Consider the following 24262-nt stretch of genomic DNA (forward strand, 5'->3'; position numbering starts at 1 on the left):
TATCAGGATTGTTGTAAAGGGTTAGAGATAGTGTGTGTAAAGTACATGACCCCAAATAAACAATAAAAGATTGTTTATCCATCATTGCAGCAGTGGATGAGTGTGGTAGAGGTGAGCCAATGATATGGGAATAAAATATAGGGAAGAACTGCTGACTCACATATACTGTAAGTCTGACATTTGGCATGGGAGAACTACCAAGAGACTCAAAAGATTAGATTTGAGTCTTATTTCCATTATATATTGGCCTAGAACTTTGGGTAAATTTCCTAAACTTTTCATCTTTTTCTTCACCAAAATGGAGGTAAGCACAGTAACTGCCATGTATTTTTCATCGTTTTTAAAGATGTAATTTACAAACCATAAAAATTCACCCCTTTAAAGTGCACAACTCAATGGTTTTTAGTATAGTTACAAAGTTGTGCAACCACCTCCTCTGTCTAATTCTAGAACATTTTCATCACTCCAAAAAAAATGGGCCCCCTTGTAGCCCTAGTTTCTGTCATATAAATGGAATCATATAAGTTGTGGTCTTTTGTGACTGGCTTCTTTCACTTAAAATAACATTTTCAAGGTTCATCCATGTTGTATCATGTATCGGTACTTTATTTCTCTTCATGGCTGAGTAATATTCCATCAGATAGATATACTACACTTTGTTACCATCCATCTATTGATAGACATTTGGATTGTTTCCACTTTTTGGCTATTATGAATAATGCTTCTATCTACACTAGTGGGCAAATTTTTGTGTGGACATATGTTTTTAATTCTCTTGGTTATATACTGAGGAGTGGAATTGCTGAATCATATAATAACTCTATGTTTAACTTTTTGAGGAACTGCCTAACTATTTCCTGAAGCAGCTGCACTATTTTACATTTCTACCAGCAACATAGGAGGGTTCTAATTTCTCCATATTCTCACCAACACTTATTATTACAGCCTTACTAAAGTGTTATCTCACTGTGGCCCTAATTTGCATTTCCCTAAGGATTAGGATGTTGAGCAAATTTTTATGTGCTTATTAGTCATTTGTATATCTTCTTTGGAGAAATGTCTAGTTTGCCCATTTTTAAATTGAATTCTCTCTTATTACTGAGCTGTAAGAATTCTTTGTATATTCTGGGTACTAGTCCCTTATGCACACCAGTTATTTTGTATATTAAATGATACAGTGGCTATGAGAGCTTTATAAACACTAAGAGGTGTCGCAAGGCAAACGAGGGTCTAGCAAACGGAAACAGAGAGGCCGAGGCCCCACGCTGGAGGGCGAGCCCCCACGCCTCCTTGGCAAGGGCGGCGGCGTTGCCCGGTGCCCACAATTTCTCCTCCCATGGCGCTCCGCCCTTCGCCCTTTGACCTGCGCCATTTCCGGTTGGAGACGTGGCTTGAGGCCGCCATCTTGGCGAGAGGCGAAGCGGCGGCGGCTCCTGTCAGGGGGGCAGCGGGTCCAGAGCGGCCGGCGCTCCCCTTCCCCTGCCCCAGCCCTAGCGCCAGTGGAGCCGGAGCGCGGGGGCGCCCCACCACCGCCTTCGCCATGGTAAGATCCGGGCCGCGCCGAGTTCCGGTGTTCCGCCTCGCTCGCCCGCCCTCCCGCCCTCCCGCCCGGTCGGCCTGGCCCCGGGGCAGAGGACTCGCTGCCCGAGGTCCTGGAGTCGGGCGCTCCGGCCGCGGCTCGGGGAGTGGTGTGGTCTTCCCCGCCCGGTGCCCGGCCCTCCGGGCGATCCGGAGACCCGACTCCAGCCCCTCTGGGGTCGCGCCCACACCCCGCCCCTTGCCAGCCGGGCGGCCTTCTCTGCCGGGCCCCCGGGCCCGGGGCTTTGCTCCGCGAGAACCTCGTGGTGGTGTCGCTTGGACGCCGCGCCGCGGTCCTCGTCAATGTCCAGCTGGTTCCCTGGCGCCTGGGCTCGGGGGGCCGGGCCTCTTGTGGGGGGGAGGGCGGGGGGACCTGCCTTCTGTAAGGGGTTCACCTCTCCTCTTCGGTGCTCGGTGGGCCATTCACGTTCGACACGCAGGTCCGTTGGTATTCAAGACTAATTCTTTTGTCTGTTCCAAAGGGGGAAATTGAAGTTCGAAAGCAGGTATAGAACAGAAACGACTAACTTCTTAGGACCCAAGTGTCTGAAACCTTCCGTGCTTTCTGCAGAACCGAGCAGTGTCCATGTGTCAGTGTTACCCAGCGGGTATACGCAGCGTATAGAGCTTTGGGGAAGTGTGCGCGAGTTACAGAGAACACGGCCTTTCTCCTAGGAACGTAACCGTTCAGGTGAAATGAAATGTGTATGTGGCATATCGTCATCAGATATCCCCCTGGAGGAGTAAGAAGGGGTTAGAGCTCTGGGACCTGTTACTGGCCTTCAGATGTTCTCATCTTTTGTAGAGGTGGGGGAAGTCAGTGTGGGTGAGGGTGGGACAAAACACAGGCCTGACTCCATGAACTCTCTTTATCTCTCCTGTTTGTGGGTATTTATGAAGTAGGAAAAATTCTTTTGATTCTAGACGAGCCAGTAGTTTATTTTTCAGTGCACTTTTATGCTCTTCAGTCTTGTGAAGGATGTTCTTTTCTTTTTCATTCTCTTTTTTGTCAGTAGATTAATATGTTGATTTAAAGCATCTGCCTCCACACTAGAGAGGTGACAATATAATTTGGTGGCAGTCATACCAAGTTTTACTGACAACTTTTTTAAAATGAGAACTTTTAGGCTGTGGGGAATTCATGCTTGGGCTTTAAATCACTGAAAGATTTTTTACAGCTTCAGGCTTATAAATTAGATCCAGCAGGTTTGCCTCATAAAACTTTAATGTTGGACATAAAATTTCCGAAAATACCTTTTTTCATTTCTACTAGGAGGTTCAGTATTTGCATAATGATTTTTAAACTCCTTTTCCTTTTACATCCTGCGTATTTGTACCGCATTTTTAGAGCATATTACAATTTTAATAGCAAAATTAAATCTCTGTATTACGTAAACCAAATATAGGTAATCTTTACCAAAGTTTGTTGAAAAGTTCTTGGGACTTAGTATTTTTCTTTTTTTGTATTTTTTCTATTATTAAGTATCATTATACACTCTTATGAAAGTTTCACAAGAAAAACAATGTGGTTACTACATTCACCCTAATTATCAAGGCTGCCCCCCATACCCCATTGCAGTCACTGTTGGGACTGAGTAGTTTTAATTCCTCAATAATCAAGGGATAGTAAAACCCTAGATGTTGGGTGATAAAATATAAATTTTGCATGTTATTTGAACACGTGCTTATACATACAGTTGTGTCATGTTTAAATATGCTTATATTTCTGAATTACTAGGTACTTGGCATGATCCAGATACCCACAGATTTATGTACTCTGGAGAACAATTTATCTCAGTACATTCTGCTCTGTTAAGTCTTAACACATTGTTAACTGTTATTTCTGTGTAATATTTTTCGGTCCTACTCTTATGAAGAGATCCCTGTATAATAGAAATGTCCAAATAGGGTGACATTTTATAAGATTTCTTGGATCTAAAAGTTGTGTCAAACTTCTGAAAGTTGATTATTCCTTCACATTTTTTAATAAAAATTTCAAACATCTAGAAAAGCTGAAAGATCTTAGTGACCCATGTAACCACCTGCTAGATTCTGTAATTAACATTTCACTGTATTTGTTTTATCACACATGTAAGCGTCCATCCCTCTCTTGTTTTAAATGCATTTTGGAGTAAATTGCAGTTATCAGTACATAAATGTTGAGTTTGGAAAAATAAATTTCCTTTATCTTTAGTTATTGACGTTAGTGCAAAATTCCTACACTGTGAAGTCCTTCCTTGTGGAGAAATAACTGAAGAAATGCAAAAACAAACGATGATTTTGTTATAAAATGAAGTACAGAAAAGGGCATCTTTTGACTTGATCTTTTTTATGGTTTTCTGCACATTAGTGAGAACGTGTTCTTGTTTTCTTAACATTTGTCAGAAATCATTATAGACCTTTCTTTTTCTTAGTAAACTTACATTTGTATAAACTTAATATTAAGTCTCATGGTAGCACTAGTCTGTAAAAATCTATCTACAGAGTGCTGTTCTTGTCTTATTTACTAAGTATAGGCAATGAGTAAATTCACTGTAGTGGACACTGAAGTATAAATGATCATACTGAGTTTAGCTCCCCAGAGTCATTAGTTACTAGAAAGCTAGGTTTGGGTTTGTGTGGCTGATACACACGTGATAGGGGAGAAACTGAAATCCTACACAGTGATAACAGTTCGCAATTAGGGGATTATTACTGCTTTTTTTCCCTTTGTCATACACAATACAGCAGCTCCACAGCTGTGGTATTCTTGATCTTTTTTATTGTTGTTTGAGAGGACAACAAAGAATGAGAAGGATTTTCCTTGAGTTTCCATTGATTTGCCATCATACGGTCCAAATAGGAAGTTTACTGCAGAAACTGAGAACGATGTCCTTTTATTTTTTTCTCTACAAGCTTTTGTTTTAGACTAGAAACTTGTGATGAGTGTGAAACTCTCATCTCACTGAGTAACTTTTCAAAAAGTTTTAGGCTTTGCATGTGGTCTAGATTTTATTGTGATCTTCCCTCTGATTTTATTTTCATACTATAAGTAATCTGATTTTAAACAAAGGAAAGATAAAATGATCCTCTGTGACCATTGTAGAAACCAGCCTTAATATGTTCATGAATCATAAATATGTGTGATATATATGTGTTTTATGTATATATAATGATTACAATGAATTATGAAGAAGAAAGTGCTTAATTCTGGAAGTAAGGAATACTGAAACATTTAGAGGTTTGAGGAAGTCCTTGACATTTTTTTTTAGGGAATTATGCATATTTATACCTGTTATTCTTGGACCTCTATCACAGTTGGGGATGGGGTGACATGCAGCTTATCTCACATTTGTTTTGATTGGCAGTTTGCCTTCTAACTGCTTAATATTAATGTAAAAGTATGGTTGCAATGTAGTTAACTACTGGAGTATTTGGGTGTAAAGTGAAGGTATTGTACATTTTCTGTTGCTGTAAAGTTTTCAAATGCTTAGAATTACAGAATCTTAAATATGCAAAGGCACTTCAGGTTTCATATAAATTAACGTTTATTTTAGGGATATTTCAAGGAGCAATTAAGTTATCCAAGGTCATATAATTAGTGGCAGAGGTAATTAGAATTACCTAATTCTCCAGGTTTCTTTACTCAGGGAACTTTCTGGTCTATGTAGTTAAACCTGGGTAGGAGATAGTTATTATTTAATCCCAAAACAGTAATATACTTAAAACATTTTAAGTATTATTAAGAGAAAAATTGACGAAGCTCAACTTAGTAGGGAATTAATTAATTTTGAACAGTTTTGGAGAGAGATCTAACTTCTGGACCCTCAGTTTTTACATCTATAAAACAATCAAGGACTCTTGAAAGCTCCTTTTAGGTCTAAGTTCTTTCTCAAAAATGTAGAGAATAAATAAAATAACTTTATAGAGAATCATACTTCATTCTTCCCCCCAAAAAAATCAGATTAATTATAGTAGGAAAATTAATTTACCTTCTAATAATTGTTAAGCATCAGTAAACATTGATGTGAAGATAAGCTTTATTGGTTCAGAGGATTTAAGAAAATGAATATTAGTTTGGATAGGTTAAATATATCTTGTTTAGAGGTGACCATACCTCCCAGCCATGTAACATGAGTTATACAGTGAGTAGGAACCTGTGTCGGCTTCTTGGACCCTTGTAGTAATTTCTTCTTCCTCTGAATTCCTGTAGCAAATTACTTAATACATTCTGCCTAGTGTTACAGTTATTTATGTTTGTGTCTTATCTCTACTGGACTTCTTTTTTATTGGGATTTGATTGATATGTGTCAGTATAGTTTCAGTTGTACAACATAATGATAACAATATTTGTGTATATTGCAAAATGATCACCACATTAAGTCTCGTTAACGTGTCACCATATATAGTTAAAAAAAAATCTTTAAGATCCTACTAGGTAGGCTTCTTGATAGAAGAATGCCAATCTGTTTCCACTTAGTTTTCTCTTAGCTTTCCTGGAGAGCATCTATTGTGTGTAGCAGCCTCAATAAATAATCTGGTTACTTCCTATCATAATATTGCTAATATGGAGATGCCAATATCTCTAATTAGCCTTTGACTACTCCATTCAATAAAGCCCAGTAGATGAATCGCTCCTCTCCACAGCATACACCTTTCTACTTACAGGTTACCTTTTGTTCCTTTTTCTCTTTCATGTTGCCGTTGATGTTAATTTTCTGTGGTGTGGAGGTTTTTTAAATTCCAGCTGCCTGAGAACTACTCTGAAACCTACAAACATTGTTTCTAACAAGATTGTTGTTACTAGATATTTTAGATACGGGCTTTGTATTAAAATTCATATTTCTGTCTGAAGGTTTGATTTAAGCCATCCTTTCTCTAGATAGACACCTGATTGCCTAAGTTTAAATTGTGCTATACTTAATATCTTTACTTAACTGGGACTTAACGTTATTCCTTTAAAGGCTCATAAAATTGTAAGGTGAGAACCATAACTTCTTAGGACTGAGGTTCTCAGACTTTTTTTTGGTGGGAAAGGGCTCTACATGGATTACATTTACAATATACTCCCATTTATTAGTAATATTTCTTACTGCATAAAATGGTTTTCCAGGCCATTTGAGAATTACTGCTCTAGAAAAGCTGAATTCCTTGAAATTATATGTAAAATTTTATAGGGAGAGTCTGTGTCCATTATTTGAATATAAAAATGTTGACAAACCCATAAAGGTAAAAACCTGTTGTCTTGAAGTGATACCATTTTTTAATGAAATGCATTTCTTGCAAGTTTATTATTAATGGTGCTGTTCTGCATTATGACTATATGTGATGTAAGTTGTGTAGAGCTTTGGCGTACAGTTTCATTATACAGCTGACCTTGAACAACCAAGGGGTTAGGGGCACCAACTCCCCTGCCCCCACAAGTAAAGCATCTTTTGACTCCCCCAAAACTTTACTACTACTAGCCTACTGTTGACCAGAATCCTTACTGATAACATAGTCAATTAACACATACTTTGTATATGTATTAATACTGTGTATTCTTACAGATAGAGAAAATAAATTTTTTTCAAATTGTCACAGATCTCCAAAAATTTTTCCAATGTATTCATCGAAAAAAGTCTGTGTGTAAGTGGACCCATGCAGTTTGAACCCGTGTTTGTTGTTCACGGGTCAGCTGCGCTCATTTGGCTCTCAGAACTGCTTTGTGAGGTGGTCAGATGATGTTGCACTTCGTAGAAGAAACTGAGGCTAAGAGAGAGTGAGTAACCTAAGATCAGACAGTAAATAAAACAACAAAAACTGGACTCCAGGTCCTTTCACTTCCAGTCATTGAGTTTTTCTGCTGTATCAACTTGATGATTTGCAAATGCAGAACACTTTCTAGTTCACTTAGTTTTTGGAAAAAGGAGAAACCAGTGTGAGGTGATCTCAGATTTAAGCGAATCCCCATTTTCCTGATGAAAAAGATAAAGAAGAAAAGTATTTTGCCGGTTGGAATATATAAATGTTTAGGAGTGTAGTACAAATAGTCCAAAGTATTCCTAAAATACTTAATTGCTTACTTATACATATGTATTTAAAATTACATAAGATTTTCAATTGAGGATTTCGTTGCTTTTTTCCATTCTTACATTCATGAAACAATATATCCAAATTCTTCACAAGTATCATCATCACTAGGTCCAGTTTTTGAATCACCAGTTTTTTAGAACTACTATATGAAAGTTTTTTGCTATTCAGCATTTTTTTAATCCAAATATGATATTGATACTTCGGAAATTTTATCTCAAGTCATAAAAATTCATTTGTGTAACATTAGTGCAATTGATTTTAAAAGAAATACTTACAATTGATATCCAACACATGAAATTGTGAGTTCTGACCCTCAGGATAGTTAATAAATCAGGCGAGCCTATATTATTAGTACAAGCAAAAGTAGTACGGTGCGACACTGGAGAATGTCCACCCCACGCAGCTCATCGAAATGTTCAACGTAAAGTGACTGAGGGCGCATCTTTAATGAGAGGCTGTAGGACAGAAGGACTTGAATTTACACAACTCTTAGTTTTAAGGAAAGTATTCCTTACTTTGAAAATACTTTAAATTGATAATGCATATTGCACCTTAAAAATGATCAATATTCCTTGATACCATTAACTGTTCATTCACTGTTCAGATTTTCCCAGTTGTCTTATAACTTCTATGTAGTTGTTTGACTCAGAATTCAAATAAGATCTATATATTGCGATTGCGATTGCTTTACATGGGTCTTAAGTCTTTTCTAAGCTCTGGGTTTTGCTTTCCTCCATTCCTTTTTTTTTTTTAATTGAGATACAATTCACATACCATAAAATTTAGCCTTGTAAAGTGTACAATTTGATGATTTTTTAGTATATTCACAAAGTTGTGCGACCATCACCACTGTCTAAACTTAGAACATTTTCATACTCCACCCCCTCAACAAAGAAACCCTGTCCTCATTAGCAGTCAGTCCCCATGTCGCCTCCCAGCCCCTGGCAACCACTAATCTACTTTCTGTCTCTGTAGATTTGCCTGTTCTGGGTATTTCGTATAAATGGAATCATGTAAAATGTGGCCTTTTGCATCGGGTTTCTTTCACTTAGCATAATATTTTCAAACTTGAGCCACGTGGTAGCATGTTCTTTGTTCCTTTTCATGGCTTGAGTAATATGCCATTGTATGGATGGTATACCATATTTTGTTCCTCTGTTCATCAGGTGGACATTTGGGTTTTTGCTTTTTAGCTCTGGTAAATAATGCTTCTATGAACATTTGTATACAAGTTTTTTGTGGAACAGCTCCTTTTGGGGCGGTCATTTTGGGGCATAAACCTTATCTTATTTGGACATATGTGACACTTGAACCTTGAGTGAACCGGTACAGAGACTTACCTGTTTGTCATTGGTAAGCCAGAGCAGCTACTACACTTTTATTTTTTTATATTTTTGCCATAAATATGTAGATGGTTGAAATATGAACCTCCTATTATAAAAACTAATGTGAAGTGAAGTTTCTTGAGTACATTGGGTCTTAGCCTTCTAAACAAATACTGTGGCCTGGTGAAAATTTTAGGTCAATTTCTTCTCCTTAGGGATTAAGGTTTTATTATTTGTGTACTAAAAATTACAGGAAACCTTGCCCTTATTTGAAGAAATCTTACTCTCACATTGTTAATTTAAAGTGAAAGACATGGAGGACACTCTCTTGTCCCCTCCTGGACTGAGCCAGGAGCTCTGTCCTCTCGCTTTCTCTCTAAATAAAAGTCTCTGCTTTGGTCTCCTAAAAAATTATAATAATAAAAAATAAAGTTAAAGACATGGACTCACCATGATACATACTTTAAATATCTTACAGCTTTATATGTCAATTGTACCTTAATAGAACTGAATTTTACAAAGTAAAATTTTATAGTAACAACAACAAAAAGACATGGAGTGGAGGATTTCTTTTGGGAAATAAGGGTTATAACCATTTTTGCAATTTTCTTTTTCTGGGATCTTTCACTACCCTCAGTATATCATCGTGCCTCCTCCGTAGGTGAAGGCACAAACCACCTAAGTAGTCAGTGATGGTGAAGGATATATTTCTTAAGTACAAATTATTTATTTAGAAAAATTATATTTCAGGAAAAAAATGTTTCTTGATTTTTAAGCTAGTTTATTTGTCACTCCTAAAGTAATAAGTGGTAATTTTTATATTCCATACCTCTCTCTATATGTCTAAATTTTTTCTGGTCTTTTTAAAAGGAACTGATTTACAAAACAAGATTCTTTCTAAGTATGATTTAGGACTACTTTTTTAAACTTTTTAGGCTACCATAAGGTAATTTCAATGTAGAGTTGACAGAAACATAAACATATACAGAATTGTATTACTCCCTTAAATCTGCTTCTTTCTAAACTTGCAGTTATTTGGGAAATAGAGCAGTTAACTTTTCATGTGAAATCTCATCTGTTGAGATTTCACATGAAAAGAATCTGTATTTATTGGGAGTAAATCAGTCAGTAAAAGTAAAAATCATTTGACAGAGAGAAGTTATTTGTAGTAGTTATAGGTCACTTTTCCAATATACATTGTCTTTATCTAGTATCTTGGAAATAAGGGTGATGGTAATATCTCTCAAATACCCTAATTATCCATTCTTGATGGATAAGGATGTTGTGTTCTATAATTATTATAAAACTGTATTGATGTGTTGAAACTCTAAGAATGTTTATTTGAATTGACAAACTTGTTTTTTTTCTCCAAGTTGCTCATCTGTAGAAGACAGGTTTCTGTAAAGCTAAGAAGCCTTCCCAATAGGGTGTTGATAGTTCAGATATTGTGTGAGGCTTCCAAAATGTATAGTCTTTTTGTTACTTGTACTTAGGAATTCTTGAGTTCCTACCCTGGAGAAACTGTTAACATTGTCCCTAATTTTCTTACTCCCCTACTATTGGCATTTTTGAAGTCTCTTCTTCCTTTGGTTATTTGTTTTGTTTAATGAATGCCAGACTCAGAAAAGGCTGTTGGTGTTGATTGTTGGCCAGTATCAAAACCTGTGTGAAACATAGAGTCATTTAGTTTTTCATTTTACAGATTGTTTACATATCTGGAGCTAGGATAGGGTGGGATGGGAGGGTTAATCAAAGAGCAGAAGATAAATTTAGACTCACTAATTGATTCCATGTCCTCGCTAAAAAATGAAAGAAAAGTCAGGGGCTTCTTATAAATTTTTAATCTGCCTGATCAGACCTCATTTTTGGCTGTGGAAAATCTCTTTTTAGAAGTTTAAACTGCTCTTAATGTGTCTGGCAAAACAAAGAGCAACACAGTTCTGAGTCACAGGGGACCCATTAATAGTATAATGTGTAGACGTGGAAAAAATGAATTTATTGACCGAGTTTTCTTTAGGTATGTTATTGAAAAGTAGGAATAATACCTTCATTTTCTTCTACTTTTGCTTTGTCTCATGAATTACATAACTATAATGAAAAAAGCTATGAAGTAGAGTTTGAAATTCAGCATTCTCACATTAGTAATGTCACCAAATAACTGAGTGCATTATTCTGTGGAAGATCTGAGGATGTTGAGAAAACAGATGTGAAGAAATAATTAATAATACTTTTTATACATATGTTCTCGCAGGTGCTGTTGGCAGCAGCAGTCTGCACAAAAGCAGGAAAGGCTATTGTTTCCCGACAGTTTGTGGAGATGACCCGAACTAGGATTGAGGGCCTGTTAGCAGCTTTTCCAAAGCTCATGAACACTGGAAAACAACATACATTTGTTGAAACAGAGAGTGTAAGATATGTCTACCAGCCTATGGAGAAACTGTACATGGTACTGATAACTACCAAAAACAGCAACATCTTAGAAGATCTGGAGACCCTAAGGCTCTTCTCAAGAGTGGTAAGAGTCCTCCTGTGATAGTAGATTACAGATTTTTGCTTTACATTTTTTGTGGGAAACAGTTTTTACCTCCAAAGCAACTGATTGCTTATCAGTTTGCATGCTCCATACCCCCAGCAACCACCTCAGCTTAATGCTACACACAGCTCCTTACGCATTCAGCAGATATTTACTGGGTGTTCTCCTAGGCTGTAAGTATCTCAAAAGGGAATGTGAGACTGCCCTTTTGTTTCTTAGTTCTTACTCTAATCTGCTTTTGTGGTTTGACATGTGTTTGGCCGTATTTTTAGATAATGTTCCTTAGATAAGACTTACTGATATAGCTACTCAAAGACTTTATGCCAAGATCTTGCTTAAAGAGTAGGACCTAAGACAGGGATTCAAGTTTATTGAACTTGATGTACTTTAAAGGATAAGACTTGGAAAACATAACTGTAGATAAATTCTAAATCTTTTTTTTCCATTGCTGTCCATGATTAGATCCCTGAATATTGCCGAGCATTAGAGGAGAATGAAATATCTGAGCACTGTTTTGATTTGATTTTTGCTTTTGATGAAATTGTCGCTCTGGGATACCGGGAGAATGTGAACCTGGCACAGATCAGAACCTTCACAGAAATGGATTCTCATGAGGAGAAGGTGTTCAGAGCAGTCAGAGAGGTAAATAGGGTCTTCTTTGGGACTTCTGGTTTTTATGTCTTTTTGGCTTCATCTCATATTCCTGTTATTTGCTAGTATAGACTGTACTCAAAGCCACATCCATGTATATCTCTTCATAGACTCAAGAACGTGAAGCCAAGGCTGAGATGCGGCGTAAAGCAAAGGAATTACAACAGGCCCGAAGAGATGCAGAGAGACAGGGCAAGAAAGCACCAGGATTTGGGGGATTTGGAAGCTCTGCAGTATCTGGAGGCAGCACAGCTGCCATAATCACAGAGACCATCATTGAAACTGATAAACCAAAAGTGGCACCTGCACCAGCCAGGTATGACTCAGTGTATCCCCAGCAATCCTGGAATGGCAGGTGAAGGCTGTATATACATATATCTTTGGCATGATAGACCTGATTTCTAGGCAAGCTGTAAATAATGAGTGATATGATAAAGTAAGATGTGATGTTAAATATGGCCCTACTGTATGGGGGTAAAGGAGAAATCTGAATGTGGTCCTTTTCTTTTTATTTAAAAGAGAGTTATTTTACATATTATACTGTGACTTCATTTTCCTATGAGAATTAATTGCCTTATTTTAGGAGAGGAGGGGATACTTAACTGTTTATAGAGCATCGGTTTTTAATCTTGGTGTTCCTGCATGGATTTCAGAGAGAGTCTGTGAATGGTGTGCAGAAGTTTGTTTGTACACAGGCATATTTATCTGGATGGAAGACACAGAATTTTCATCTGATCATGCATGCTTATGAAAGTATGCCTTTAGTCTTTGAGTACCTGAAGCTTACATATTAACAGGGACACAGCTGCCAGTTTGGGCTCATGGAAGTGGTCTAGTTGTCCCCTGAATACTAGGATGCTGGGGTTTTCCCTTGAGACCGTTACATTCCTCTTAAAGAACAGCTTCAGGGAAAGCTCCATTGATCCAGGGTTGTTGATGTGTGTGTGTGTTTTTGTTTGTTGGTGTTTTTTTTTTAATCGTGTGTATTTTTTTCTTATTTTGTATTCTTTCACTTAGGCCTTCAGGCCCCAGCAAGGCTTTGAAACTTGGAGCCAAAGGAAAGGAAGTAGATAACTTTGTGGATAAATTGAAATCTGAAGGTGAAACGATCATGTCCTCCAATCTGGGCAAGCGTACCTCTGAGGCAACCAAAGTGCATGCTCCCCCCATTAATATGGAAAGGTAAGTAGGAACTTTTTCAGCAAGAATCTTAAACCATGATTAGGGGCTCTTAGTCATCTATTTTCCATGAAGTTTAGAACTTACCTTTAAGAACTCTGCTGTCTGAATTAAAAATAACTTGTGTTCATGCCTAGTGTGTACCTTATCTCTTAAAATGCACTTGAGTTAGAGGGCTAAAGCTATGATGATCCCTGCGCTGTATTTTGGCATGTCTTCTTCTAATTAAACTTTAAGGAGAATGAATTACAAACTTTATATGTATCTTTAACAGCAAATTAACATACTATCTTTTGCTTATAAGTATTTAAACCCAGTATAGAATATTTTGATTTCTCTGAGGACTATGGTACTCGTTGGTAACATTTTTAAGTGGTGGTTATCAGGTTCACATATTCATGACTCAGATTTCTTGTCTTGAAGCCCAGACCTTCTACTGTTGCCAATGGTTTTGAGGTCAGGTGAAAAATGAGTCTGGAAGGATACCTCTATCAGGTGTGCATAGGAGTATTTAGTATGTCATGTTCTCTGTGAAATGAACAGGGTCACATTGGGATAAGTCTCTCAAATTAGTAAAGTTCCTGTGCTATCGTAGTTGGTCCTTTGAGTGGGACAGAGGCTTGACACTATTTTAAAAAGATGTTGGAGATAAGTACCTATTAGAGAGGACTTGACACTCTTTTCTAAATAATGAAATGCCTCTTGAGCATGGAGCAAACTTGTGAACACAAATGGGATTCTGTATTATCTTAAGATACACTCCTTTGTGGTCTTGAGTCTCAAGTCTTTGTTTCTGGGAAGACTTGGGGTTGGAATAGAGAATAAAGTAGGATGCCAGAATATTCTAAGCAGATTATAAAATACTAAAATGCCTTTACAGTTTACCTAGCTAAAAATAGCCTTAGTGAAGAATATGGATAGATTGTACTTAATAATTGCCCATAGCAGCAGCACTTTCTGTTTTACTTATTTTTTAAGTTAGGTTATATGTTCATATAGTTCAGAATTCAAAAGGTTCAAAGGTATTGCAGCAAAAAGTCTTCCAGCCATCTAGCCAGACAAGCTTCTCTTTTGAGAGACAAGTAGTAGTAACTAGGTTTTTTTTGTATAGCCTTCTGATGGGGATAGTGTGTATCATAGATGAATTAAAAGTATCACATATATTTCTTCTTTTTATACATAAGTGGTAGCATACTTAGGCAGATTATCCAGTTGCTTTTTTAACTTAATTATTTTGAAGATAAGAATTTTCTTATTTGAAACTATAGAGATATGACCTCTAAATGCAATACCTTATCCTAGCCTGGATTTTGTCCTCCTTTAAAGGACATTGTTAGGTCAGCTGACAAAATTGGTATATGGATGGTAGGTTAAAGTTTTATATAAATGTAAATTTATGAAGTAAATTACAGTGTTTTGGTTATGTAAGAGAATATCCCTATTTTTAAAAAATGTATTCTGAGGTGTTTGGGGGTAAAGGGCCATGATACATGTATTCTGCCTCTAAATCGTTCAGGAACAAGAAATCAAATATAGAGAGAGTATGCAAATGATAAAACAAATAGGATAAAATGTTAACAATAGGTAAAAGTGGTATACATGTATTCCTGGCATAATTCCAATTTTTGAAATTATTTTCAAATTAAAATCTTCTTTATTCCTCCTTTTTTTCACAGCTGCCTAATACTCATTTTTGTGAATGTACCTTAATGTATTTAAGCAGTCCCATGTTAATGGACATTTAAACTGTTCCCAAACTTCTGCTATTACAAACAGTTCTTCAATGAATAACTTAGTATGTTGTTTGCATGGGTGAGAATTTATCTGCAAGATGAGGAATTATTGGACTAATGGGGATACTGCTTAAAATTTTGATACGTTTAGTTAACAGCGCCTCAAAATAAGTTGTTAATGTCTAATTACCATTAAACTCTGGAGAAAGGGAGTTCTGGTTTCTACCTTTCTGAACAACTTTAGTTCTTTTTCTTCACAGTGTGCACATGAAGATTGAGGAAAAGATCACACTAACCTGTGGACGAGATGGAGGGTTGCAGAATATGGAGTTGCATGGCATGATCATGCTTAGGATCTCAGATGATAAGTTCGGCCGAATTCGTCTTCATGTGGAAAATGAAGATAAGAAAGGGGTGCAGCTGCAGGTGTGTAGACGCTTTTGCTAAGGGAGTACTAAGGCTTTTGTTTTTCTACCTACCACAGTCTTTCTCACCTGGAGTTCTTCATAGGAACCACAGAAAATTATTTAAGTTGTGTAACTAGTGCCATTCTAGATGCATAGGAAAGAAGGTAATTTATTACATGCAGTGGATTCCTTGAGGCAATAAATCCCTTCCCAGGCTTGTTGAGCATGACTGACAGCAGCTTTATTTGCCTTTTAATATTGGAATAAGTGAAAGGCCATTTTGAAATCTAATAAATGACTTCATACAAAGGTGCAGAGATAGTTATCTGTTGGTTATTTTGATACATATAGTTAGCAGCACCTCAAAATAAGTTGTTAATGTCTGATTACCATTAAACAAAAATTATGAAAAAAATAAAATAATACATTTAGGATATTGCTTGGAATATAGTTTTAAAAACACAGCAGAGTTCTTAATAGGTATTTTATTAAAACAGATTATGATACTAAGTTTACTCTTTCTGCCACCATGTAAATATACCAGTGTTTGTTTTGTTAGCTGAAGGGCAGTATCTAATGGTATATTTGAAAATTGCATAAAATACTTAACAAAATAAATGATGTATGTTCCTCCTGCTGGATACATGGAAGAGCTTCTTTATATTATTACAGGTGTTCTTACCACATTTTATTTAGCTGGTTGTTCTCATATCCCTCGTTGTAAGAACAAAGCCTTTTCAAGGAAGGGAGTGTGCTTTCTGTCTACTTCTTCCTTCCCCTCCCACCATAATCAGCACAAAGTTGTATTTTGAAAGTAATGCTTATATTACTTGACATCAGCTTTGCTGGCTCTTCAGGTGTATGTAGGCAGCTATCCAAAAGTTACTTCTTACTTTTTTCTCTTAATAAGACTTCTTTTTAAAAGATTAGTCCATTTTACTTGGCCAGAATTTGAACAACTTAAGCTCTCTGGGCAAAATTGCAACTAAGCTTTCCACAGAGCTTTTCCCTTTCCTGCCTCCTGAGTGTGAGGCCAAGGCTGCCATCTGATCCGTGCAGCTGATCAGCATCTGACCCCAGTCTTATACTTGGCAGGCTTAGCCCCACCATGAAGTTGATCTATGTGAAGTAATTTTGGAAAGGACTTAGTTAAAGTTCTTTAAATTTTTCAGTTATTTTTCAATAATTAAAAGTTTGTCAAAATTAACTTGTTCAATTACAAACAAAATGGCTTAGAGTTGAAATTACATTTTATTACTATTTTTTAAATGTCTTGAATAATTTTAAAAGTCTTTGAAGAAAGGAAATCTTTTTTTCAAAATCAGAACTGGAATTAAGAGCCCTATTTTAGATGTTTAGATTATATGGAAGACCAGAGGGAATTTGTTTCCTGTCTCACCACAAGTTTTCTTTCCCTTCTCATTTCAGACCCATCCAAATGTGGATAAAAAACTTTTCACTGCAGAATCTCTAATCGGCTTGAAGAATCCAGAGAAGTCATTTCCAGTCAATAGCGACGTAGGGGTGCTGAAATGGAGACTACAAACCACAGAGGAATCTTTTATTCCCCTGACAAGTAAGTGCGTTCGGCCAGTCCCACTAAGCTAGTCTGCACTGACAACTAGAAATAGCCCTGGTGCGTCCACTCCTACCTTCGTTGTCACATCCAAGTTCTTTTTGACATCCTGGCCCTCTTTCACAATGGACTCAGTGCTGCATTTTGTGTATTTTAATCACTAAGTAGCTTTAATTTTGAAACTGTTATTTTTAATGGTTTACGTTAGGATGTTTAAGGCCTGTAAGTTGTCAGCCCTGATTTGCCATCTTAACTTTCCTCCACTCTTTCTCTAATGTACACCTTTTTCTAGTCTGCCCGCTTTGCTTCTCTCCTCAGTTAATTGCTGGCCCTCAGAGAGCGGAAATGGCTGTGACGTCAACATAGAGTATGAGCTACAAGAAGATAATTTAGAACTGAATGATGTGGTTATCACCATCCCTCTCCCGTAAGTGTGTCCCCCACATACTCATCTTTTCTTTCTTTCTTTTTTTTTTTGATTACTTTTGTTTTCATTTTTATTTTTTTATTAAGGTATCATTGCTAGACATTCTTCTGAAAGTTTCACATGAAAAATTGTGGTTACTACGTTCACCCATATTATCAAGTCCCCCCCATGCCCCTTTGAAGTCATTGTTCATCAGTGTCATACTCATCTTTTCTATATTGGGTTTATAGAACTAGTCTTTTGGGACATGGTTTTGGGGCAGCACTTAGCTGGCTATCTATTCTAAAATACTTGCTTCACAAAAAGGCCCATTGTATGAGCCGCTGGATACAAAAAGCTATGATACTCTATGATTCCACTTACAGGACATTCCAAAAAATATTACTGTTGGAAATCAGGAGGTAGAGGGAAAGGCATGTGACTGCAAAGGGGCACAGGGAACTTTTGGGGAAGAGGGAAATGTTCTATAACCTGCAATGGTACTTACAAGAGGATATACATTGGTCAGGGTGCATTGAACTGTATACTTTAAAAGGAATGCATTTTACTGACTTTAAAACCAAACCTAACAGCCAGTTGTAGTTCTAGAGCTGTTTTTAGATGTTGGTCCTCACTTTGTTCTTGGAGTATGAAGATTTCCGGAAGGAGGAGCCACTTCCTCAGCCAAACTTTGTTTTGTTTTGTAACTCTTAAAGAAATTGAGTAGGTCAGACTGAATTTTTCTTTCACTCTGCTTTCTAAACTTTCAGCTAAAGATGAGAGTATGTTTTCAAGGCAACTATTGCGTCTTGCTGAAACATATCTACAATAGTTTCAGTAAATTTTACAACCGCTTTATTAAAGTATAATTGAGATGCAATAAACTATGCATATTTAAATTGTATAATTTGATAAGTTTTGACGTGTATACACCCGTGAAACCACCATAATTAAGGTAACAAAAATGTCCACCGCTAAAAGTTTCATTTTAGTAAGTTTTTGTTAATGTGCTGAAATGACCTACTTCAGGCATCATTGGAAATACTCGTTCCCTTGACTTCATGTCCTCACTGGCATTTCCAGTGAGCATGCACTGTTACTACTTCCCCAATAAATCCTGGTTCCCCTCCTTTACCTCTCATACCTCCCCCATGATTAAATATAGGGCTTAATTATGAACACCCTGTAAGTGCATTCTTAGTGTATCTTTGCTGTTATATTGCTAGTTATTGCAGAGAAAAGGGCACTAATTTAATTTGTAATTTTGTTCCCTTTTTGATAATTCAGACCTTTATATGGCCAAGTCTGGTTTTGATCATTCTTATTTCCATTTTAAAAAATACATTTATTACCAATATCCCCTTTAATGGGATAACATCTTACTCTTCACATCCTGGTTATTCTTTCAGAGCAGTGGATGGGTGCCTTGAACCATTGTAAGACTTGGGCTCTGGTGACAGGTGTGGGTTTTGTTCTGTCAGGATTTTATTTTACTAGACTATTTTTAGCATGCCACAATTTTTAGGCCTCTCTATCCACCATGCAATTGTGGTTATGGTGGTTTCCTGTATCTTGGTTCCATTTTGCAAGTTTCCAGAAGAGATCTTTAGACAACAATTTTACCCTGTTGTCTAAAACTGATCAAGTTAGAGACCAGAATCAGAATTGGAAACAAGGGCAAAAAAGAAACATACATAGAACTGAGAACATAAACTGGTAGAGAAGAGTTACTCATACATCAAAAGTCTACTTACTGGACTGCAAATCACAAAAATCCGCTGGCATTAGCTGATACATTTTGAAACATTTTAATCTTTTGAAAAGTCCTCTCAAAGTCCCAGATTCATCTCTGTTCCCAGTAAGCTTCCCCCTGCTGTTGTCAGCCTGTTTCTCCCCCCATTGTCACCTATGAAGACACATTATGTTAAAATTCCTTCTTGATGGGGCAACAAAGCAATTGTGCAGGAATTATTTAACTATATCCCACTTGCCGCCTTTGTCAGTCTTAGTCCCCTGCTGGCTCCAGATCTGGTCCACAAGTTGAAGCAGCTTATGGGCATATCTGCATATATCTTATCTACAAACGGAATAAGTGACACCCTCTAGCCAAGGCTCTAGGAATTTGTTTGTTACTTGAAGTGATGAGGAAGCCTCATTTTTCTTGGGCCTAGATAAAAGGGTGGGCAGAATTTGAGGAACATAGTCAAATTGGGGGCTGGTTTTCCTTGGCAGAGTTCTTTCAGCTCTGGACAGCTAACTCGACCTGGATATTTCTCCTGACAGATCTGGTGTTGGCGCACCGGTCATTGGAGAGATCGATGGCGAGTATCGACATGACAGTCGACGAAATACCTTGGAGTGGTGCCTGCCAGTGATCGATGCCAAAAATAAGAGTGGCAGCCTTGAGTTCAGCATTGCTGGGCAGCCCAACGATTTCTTCCCTGTTCAAGTCTCCTTCATCTCCAAAAAAAATTACTGTAACATACAGGTACCCCGTTTTAATAGAGATCTTACATGGGGAAAATGATAGGACAGATGCCAGGTAGGCAGCATAGCTTCATGTGCAGAGAAAGAAATCAGAAAAGCTGCTGTCCCCTGCATATCCCACTGCTAACTGCTGACTCGCTATATGATCTCGGTCAAATTCCTCATGTGCTTTACCTCCGTTTTCCCCTAAATTGAATATGAATGCATATAAAAGGGATTGTGCAAGATTTATATCTCTTAGTTGCCTATTTTTTATAGTCATATATTTTAAAATCCATTTGCCGAAACACTCCCACATGGTTTTTTTAATGCCTTTTGCAGTGACACTTGGAATGAAAGAAAGTTTTTTATTTGAAGGCAACATTACTGCCCAAAAAAGTGATTCTAATCCAAATGGATACAATTTGTGGATTATTCATCCCACAGCTTCCCTTCACTAATACAGATAATCATGAGCCGATTCTGTTAATTAAACCATGTCATTTAAGTAGGCAAAGCAGTGGAAATTTGTTGACTGGTCCTTTAGATCATTATTTTTTTGACTCATAATTCTTCCAGTTTTTGAGGTTATATTGCAAGGACTCAGTTTAAATTGTCATGTTCTCTGTTGATTTCCTTGGTATTCTGGCACTGTCTTCTCATATGGTCTCTGTCTCTCCCATAAGTGCTTGAAAAGTTATAGTTTCCTCTGTTGGATGATTCCAAAGAGCAGTTCCCTCTCTATCCCCTCTCAATTATTGACATAACCCCATCAGTATGGGGAAGCATATAATTGAGTAGAAATTAGTACATTTTCTTGTTAGGACCATTTGAAGACTAGGACAATATAAATTGCTTTCTCAAAACCTCATTAGAAAATATGAATCAATGGTTCAAGTGTTGTGTTCGTACCATTACAGGCATTATTGTTATAGGTAATTCATTAAATTAGATGTTTATTATTACTAAAAAAAAAGCAAAGTATCATTAGAAGGACCCAGTCATATCTAGAAAATAAGTATGACAGAGCAGCCTAGTGAGACTTGAAGAGTAAATCAAACCAACAATGAAGAGTTAGAATATTGCATTTGGGGTTAAAATGTGAATGGATTGTCCTGACAATGTCTGCGAGCCTCATAGATGTCAGGGCAGAACGCAGGCAGTGGCTGCTCCTTCTGGACCTTTCACTTGATGTTGATGCCACGCTGCATCTCCCAGCAGCTACCTTCTACCTTTTCTGTCTAGAGAGCAGGTTACCCATGTTTGTGGGGAAGAGGGATGCTGTAAGCTACTATTGTGAACTTTTTAAAGTATTTCCTAGTTGTTTTTAATACTGCTTTTAGGGAATTTGATCTGTGCTGAGATTTTAGTCAGTACCTTGGACACTCAACTCTCCTGCTGTACGTTACTCTTTGTTTTCTTAGGTTACCAAAGTGACCCTGGTAGACGGCAACAGCCCCGTAAGGTTTTCCACAGAGACCACTTTCGTAGTGGATAAGTATGAAATCCTGTAATACCAAGAAGAGGGAACCTAAAAGGAAAAATTTCAAATTAATAAAGAAGAAGCCAACAGTGGCTGAAGAGTTTTTTCCAAATCAACAAGCCATTGGAGACCCTTTCTTTCTGGTACAGTGCACGATTCTCTGCGCGCAAGGACCCTCACCTCACCCTCAGTGTTTCAGTGTCATGGACACGTTCTTTGGCAAAACAATGACACAAACATAAAGGGAAAGGCTGCTGATTTCTTTGGCAGATCCTACTGGCCAACAGGAAAGCAGGCTCTCCAGAGAACGCCCCAGCTAAACATCTATGCTTTGTTTAAGTTGCGCCATTATTTTAATCTCTCAGTAGAGTTACATTTCATACTTTGTTTTTAACAAGTTTTCTCTGCAGAAGATTTAACCTGTCATATCCTTTCCTTTACCTTCCGTTTTTTTCTTTCCATACATTGAGTCAAGCCCCGGGTTGTCTGTATAGAAGTAGTGTATTTGTCACTCCTGGAACAAGTTGATCCAGTCCATTCTTGATATTTGGACTGTACAGGTGAATTGCTTAAGGGTATGGGGTCTAGAAGTTAAATGTAAGGATGTCTTACTCCTTTTCTTAGGTCCATTCATTGCTCCATTCCTTTGCCAAGTTGTTTTCCTTCAAGTCCTGTTCCTGCAGTTTAGAGCAGTACTGTGTGAGTCCCACTTGTGTCAATATGAAAGACAGCTGAGAAGCAGCTTTCAGAGAGCACAGCCCCCACTTCAAGATGTCTGCAAGGAGAATGGTTATGTCCACTTAGGGTTTTCACTTCCAGAAGTAGTCGTGTCTGATGCTGGCACTACCCAGGCTTCCAGATCTCCACATTTTGGTAACTTCAACTAAAACAAAGTAGCTCACGGTCATTGTAATCCATTCACATTCCTCAAACTCACCACCTTCCTCTTCCTGGCTGTTCTTTGTGTTATCAGTCCTTTCCTTTCTAGCAGAGACAAGGTTATGATTTTGGAGGCTGTGGGTTCAGCAGGTCTTTATGCCAGTCCTGTTGGCCCTGAACTATAAAGAGGACTTCATTCCTACCACCAGGTTTTCAGCATTTCAAGAGGCAGCTGGTTATGTTTGTATGGAAGGGTTGCTAATACATATTCCAGGCCCGGCATGCCCAATACATTTTCACCAGCCTATTTGTTGCTGTCTCCTGAAGTCCTTCCTTTTTCTCCCCCACACCATTTCTACTGAGCGTCATCATGTAGTGGTGGTTTCTTGGCCCCAACTCATCCGTTACTTTTGAGCGGAGAAGATGACGTCAGCCAGTCTGGTGTCAGCTTTAACTGAGTACTGTGCTCAGTGGTGCTGGTTGGGGTGCTGCCGGGCTGCAGCCACCAGCAGGGGGAAGACAGATGACTAGGTGAGCCGTGCACCTTCAGCTGGTTGGCGAGTTCCACTCCCACTCAGAACATCATCGGGCCCTTCCTGCAGAGAGTGCGTCCGTGAGTGAATCAGAGCAGTCATCCACGAATGGCCACAGATGGAATTGTTTGCCAAAGAAGTTTCCGGCCTTTCCCTTCCCTTAACTGCATCAGGGAAGAATCCGTATCTCTAGTTTGTTTCCACATGAGGTTTTTTTTTGAGGATGGGGACTGGGACAAGAAATCTGTCATGTAGTTAAGTAGGCAAGGAATCTTATTAATCCAGTTTTGAGAGTTGTTTGTCCATATGATTTTTTAAAGGTCAGGTTTAGTTTCACAAAAACTTTTTTTTTCCTGAAGTTGCTTTTTGGGGTAATATTTAAAATGAGACGTTTTGTAACCCTGTAAAATACATAGGGAATATAACATTCCAATGTACACAAAGAAGGCAAATTCTTTAATCAAATAAAGAGTATTATAAAATGAATGAATATTAGACACTTGACTCATACTTTGGTGTCTGCTTGCTGATTCAGGATGAGTGTAATGGGATCTAAGGTTAAAAATTAATGGTATTTTTTTTTTAAGAGAAAAGAATCTCTATTCATTGCCTTTCCCCCATATTACAGGTAGCGTTGTTCCTCCTTGTGTGTTTTTTTACATTTGAGCATATACAACACATGCACCTGACAGCATAGCTTTTGGAATCTGATGCTACTTAAATCCTTGTTTTTAATTTTGTCAGGGGCAGTTATAGAGTAAAAAAATGAGGCTTCATCTTTAATGAATAGCAGTGGTTGATGATATATTGGAGCATTCTCTTTGCCGTTAGACAAATAGTCGTAAGAAATAAGTGATCCAGTGTCAACTACAACTAAAAAAAAAATCAGGTAAGTAGTCCAGGCGTAAATGAGGAATGCGTTGGGAGTTGTTGGCAATTCGATCAGTTGGCAATTCTGTCAGCAAAGGCTTCTTCCTTATTTTCTTTTAATTTAACTTGAAAAACTATTGGATGTCAACAAATTGGAAGGCAAATTATTCTAAAGAATAATACTTCGGCATGAAAATATTTTTAATGGTGGATGCCAAGATTTTTTTTTTCCATAAGAAACAAAGTACCTCGTCTAATGTTGCTGAAGTGTGGCTGGGCTTTCTGTGACTGTAACCTTAATCCCATGACGTGAAGCACACCAAAACCGTGCTGTATCCCCCGGCTGGCCGCTATTCTGTCCATGGCATCAAGTGGACTTCTTGTTGGCCTCTTGTGAGGGAGACTTAACAAAATAATTAGATCTGACCGAGCATTCTCTTTAGGAGGCAGTGGTTCCTGCTTTGGATTGATAAATACCACATAGAGGAGGTAGGGAATATACCTCCTGTGGTCATTCCTTTTAAAAAAGATGTGTCATTTATCCACTTGGTAGTTTCAAACCCCAAATATATGAGTCTGCTTATCTCTG

At 37.8% G+C, this 24262-nt stretch overlaps 1 protein-coding gene across 1 annotated transcript; it reads left to right on the plus strand.

Annotated features, from left to right (window-relative positions):
* The first annotated feature begins 1321 nt into the window (after window positions 1-1321).
* Window positions 1322-23289, plus strand: ARCN1 (archain 1). Its single transcript, XM_036919925.2, has 10 exons — window positions 1322-1543; window positions 11209-11472; window positions 11953-12132; window positions 12252-12457; window positions 13159-13323; window positions 15314-15479; window positions 16889-17036; window positions 17355-17463; window positions 19726-19930; window positions 21333-23289. Exons 1-10 carry the CDS (start codon window positions 1337-1339, stop codon window positions 21420-21422), a joined length of 1740 nt encoding a protein of 579 aa, XP_036775820.2. The 5' UTR covers window positions 1322-1336; the 3' UTR covers window positions 21423-23289.
* Window positions 23290-24262: the final 973 nt, after the last annotated feature.

Source organism: Manis pentadactyla, chromosome 13 (genome assembly GCF_030020395.1).
Source record: "Manis pentadactyla isolate mManPen7 chromosome 13, mManPen7.hap1, whole genome shotgun sequence".
NCBI lineage: Eukaryota > Metazoa > Chordata > Mammalia > Pholidota > Manidae > Manis > Manis pentadactyla.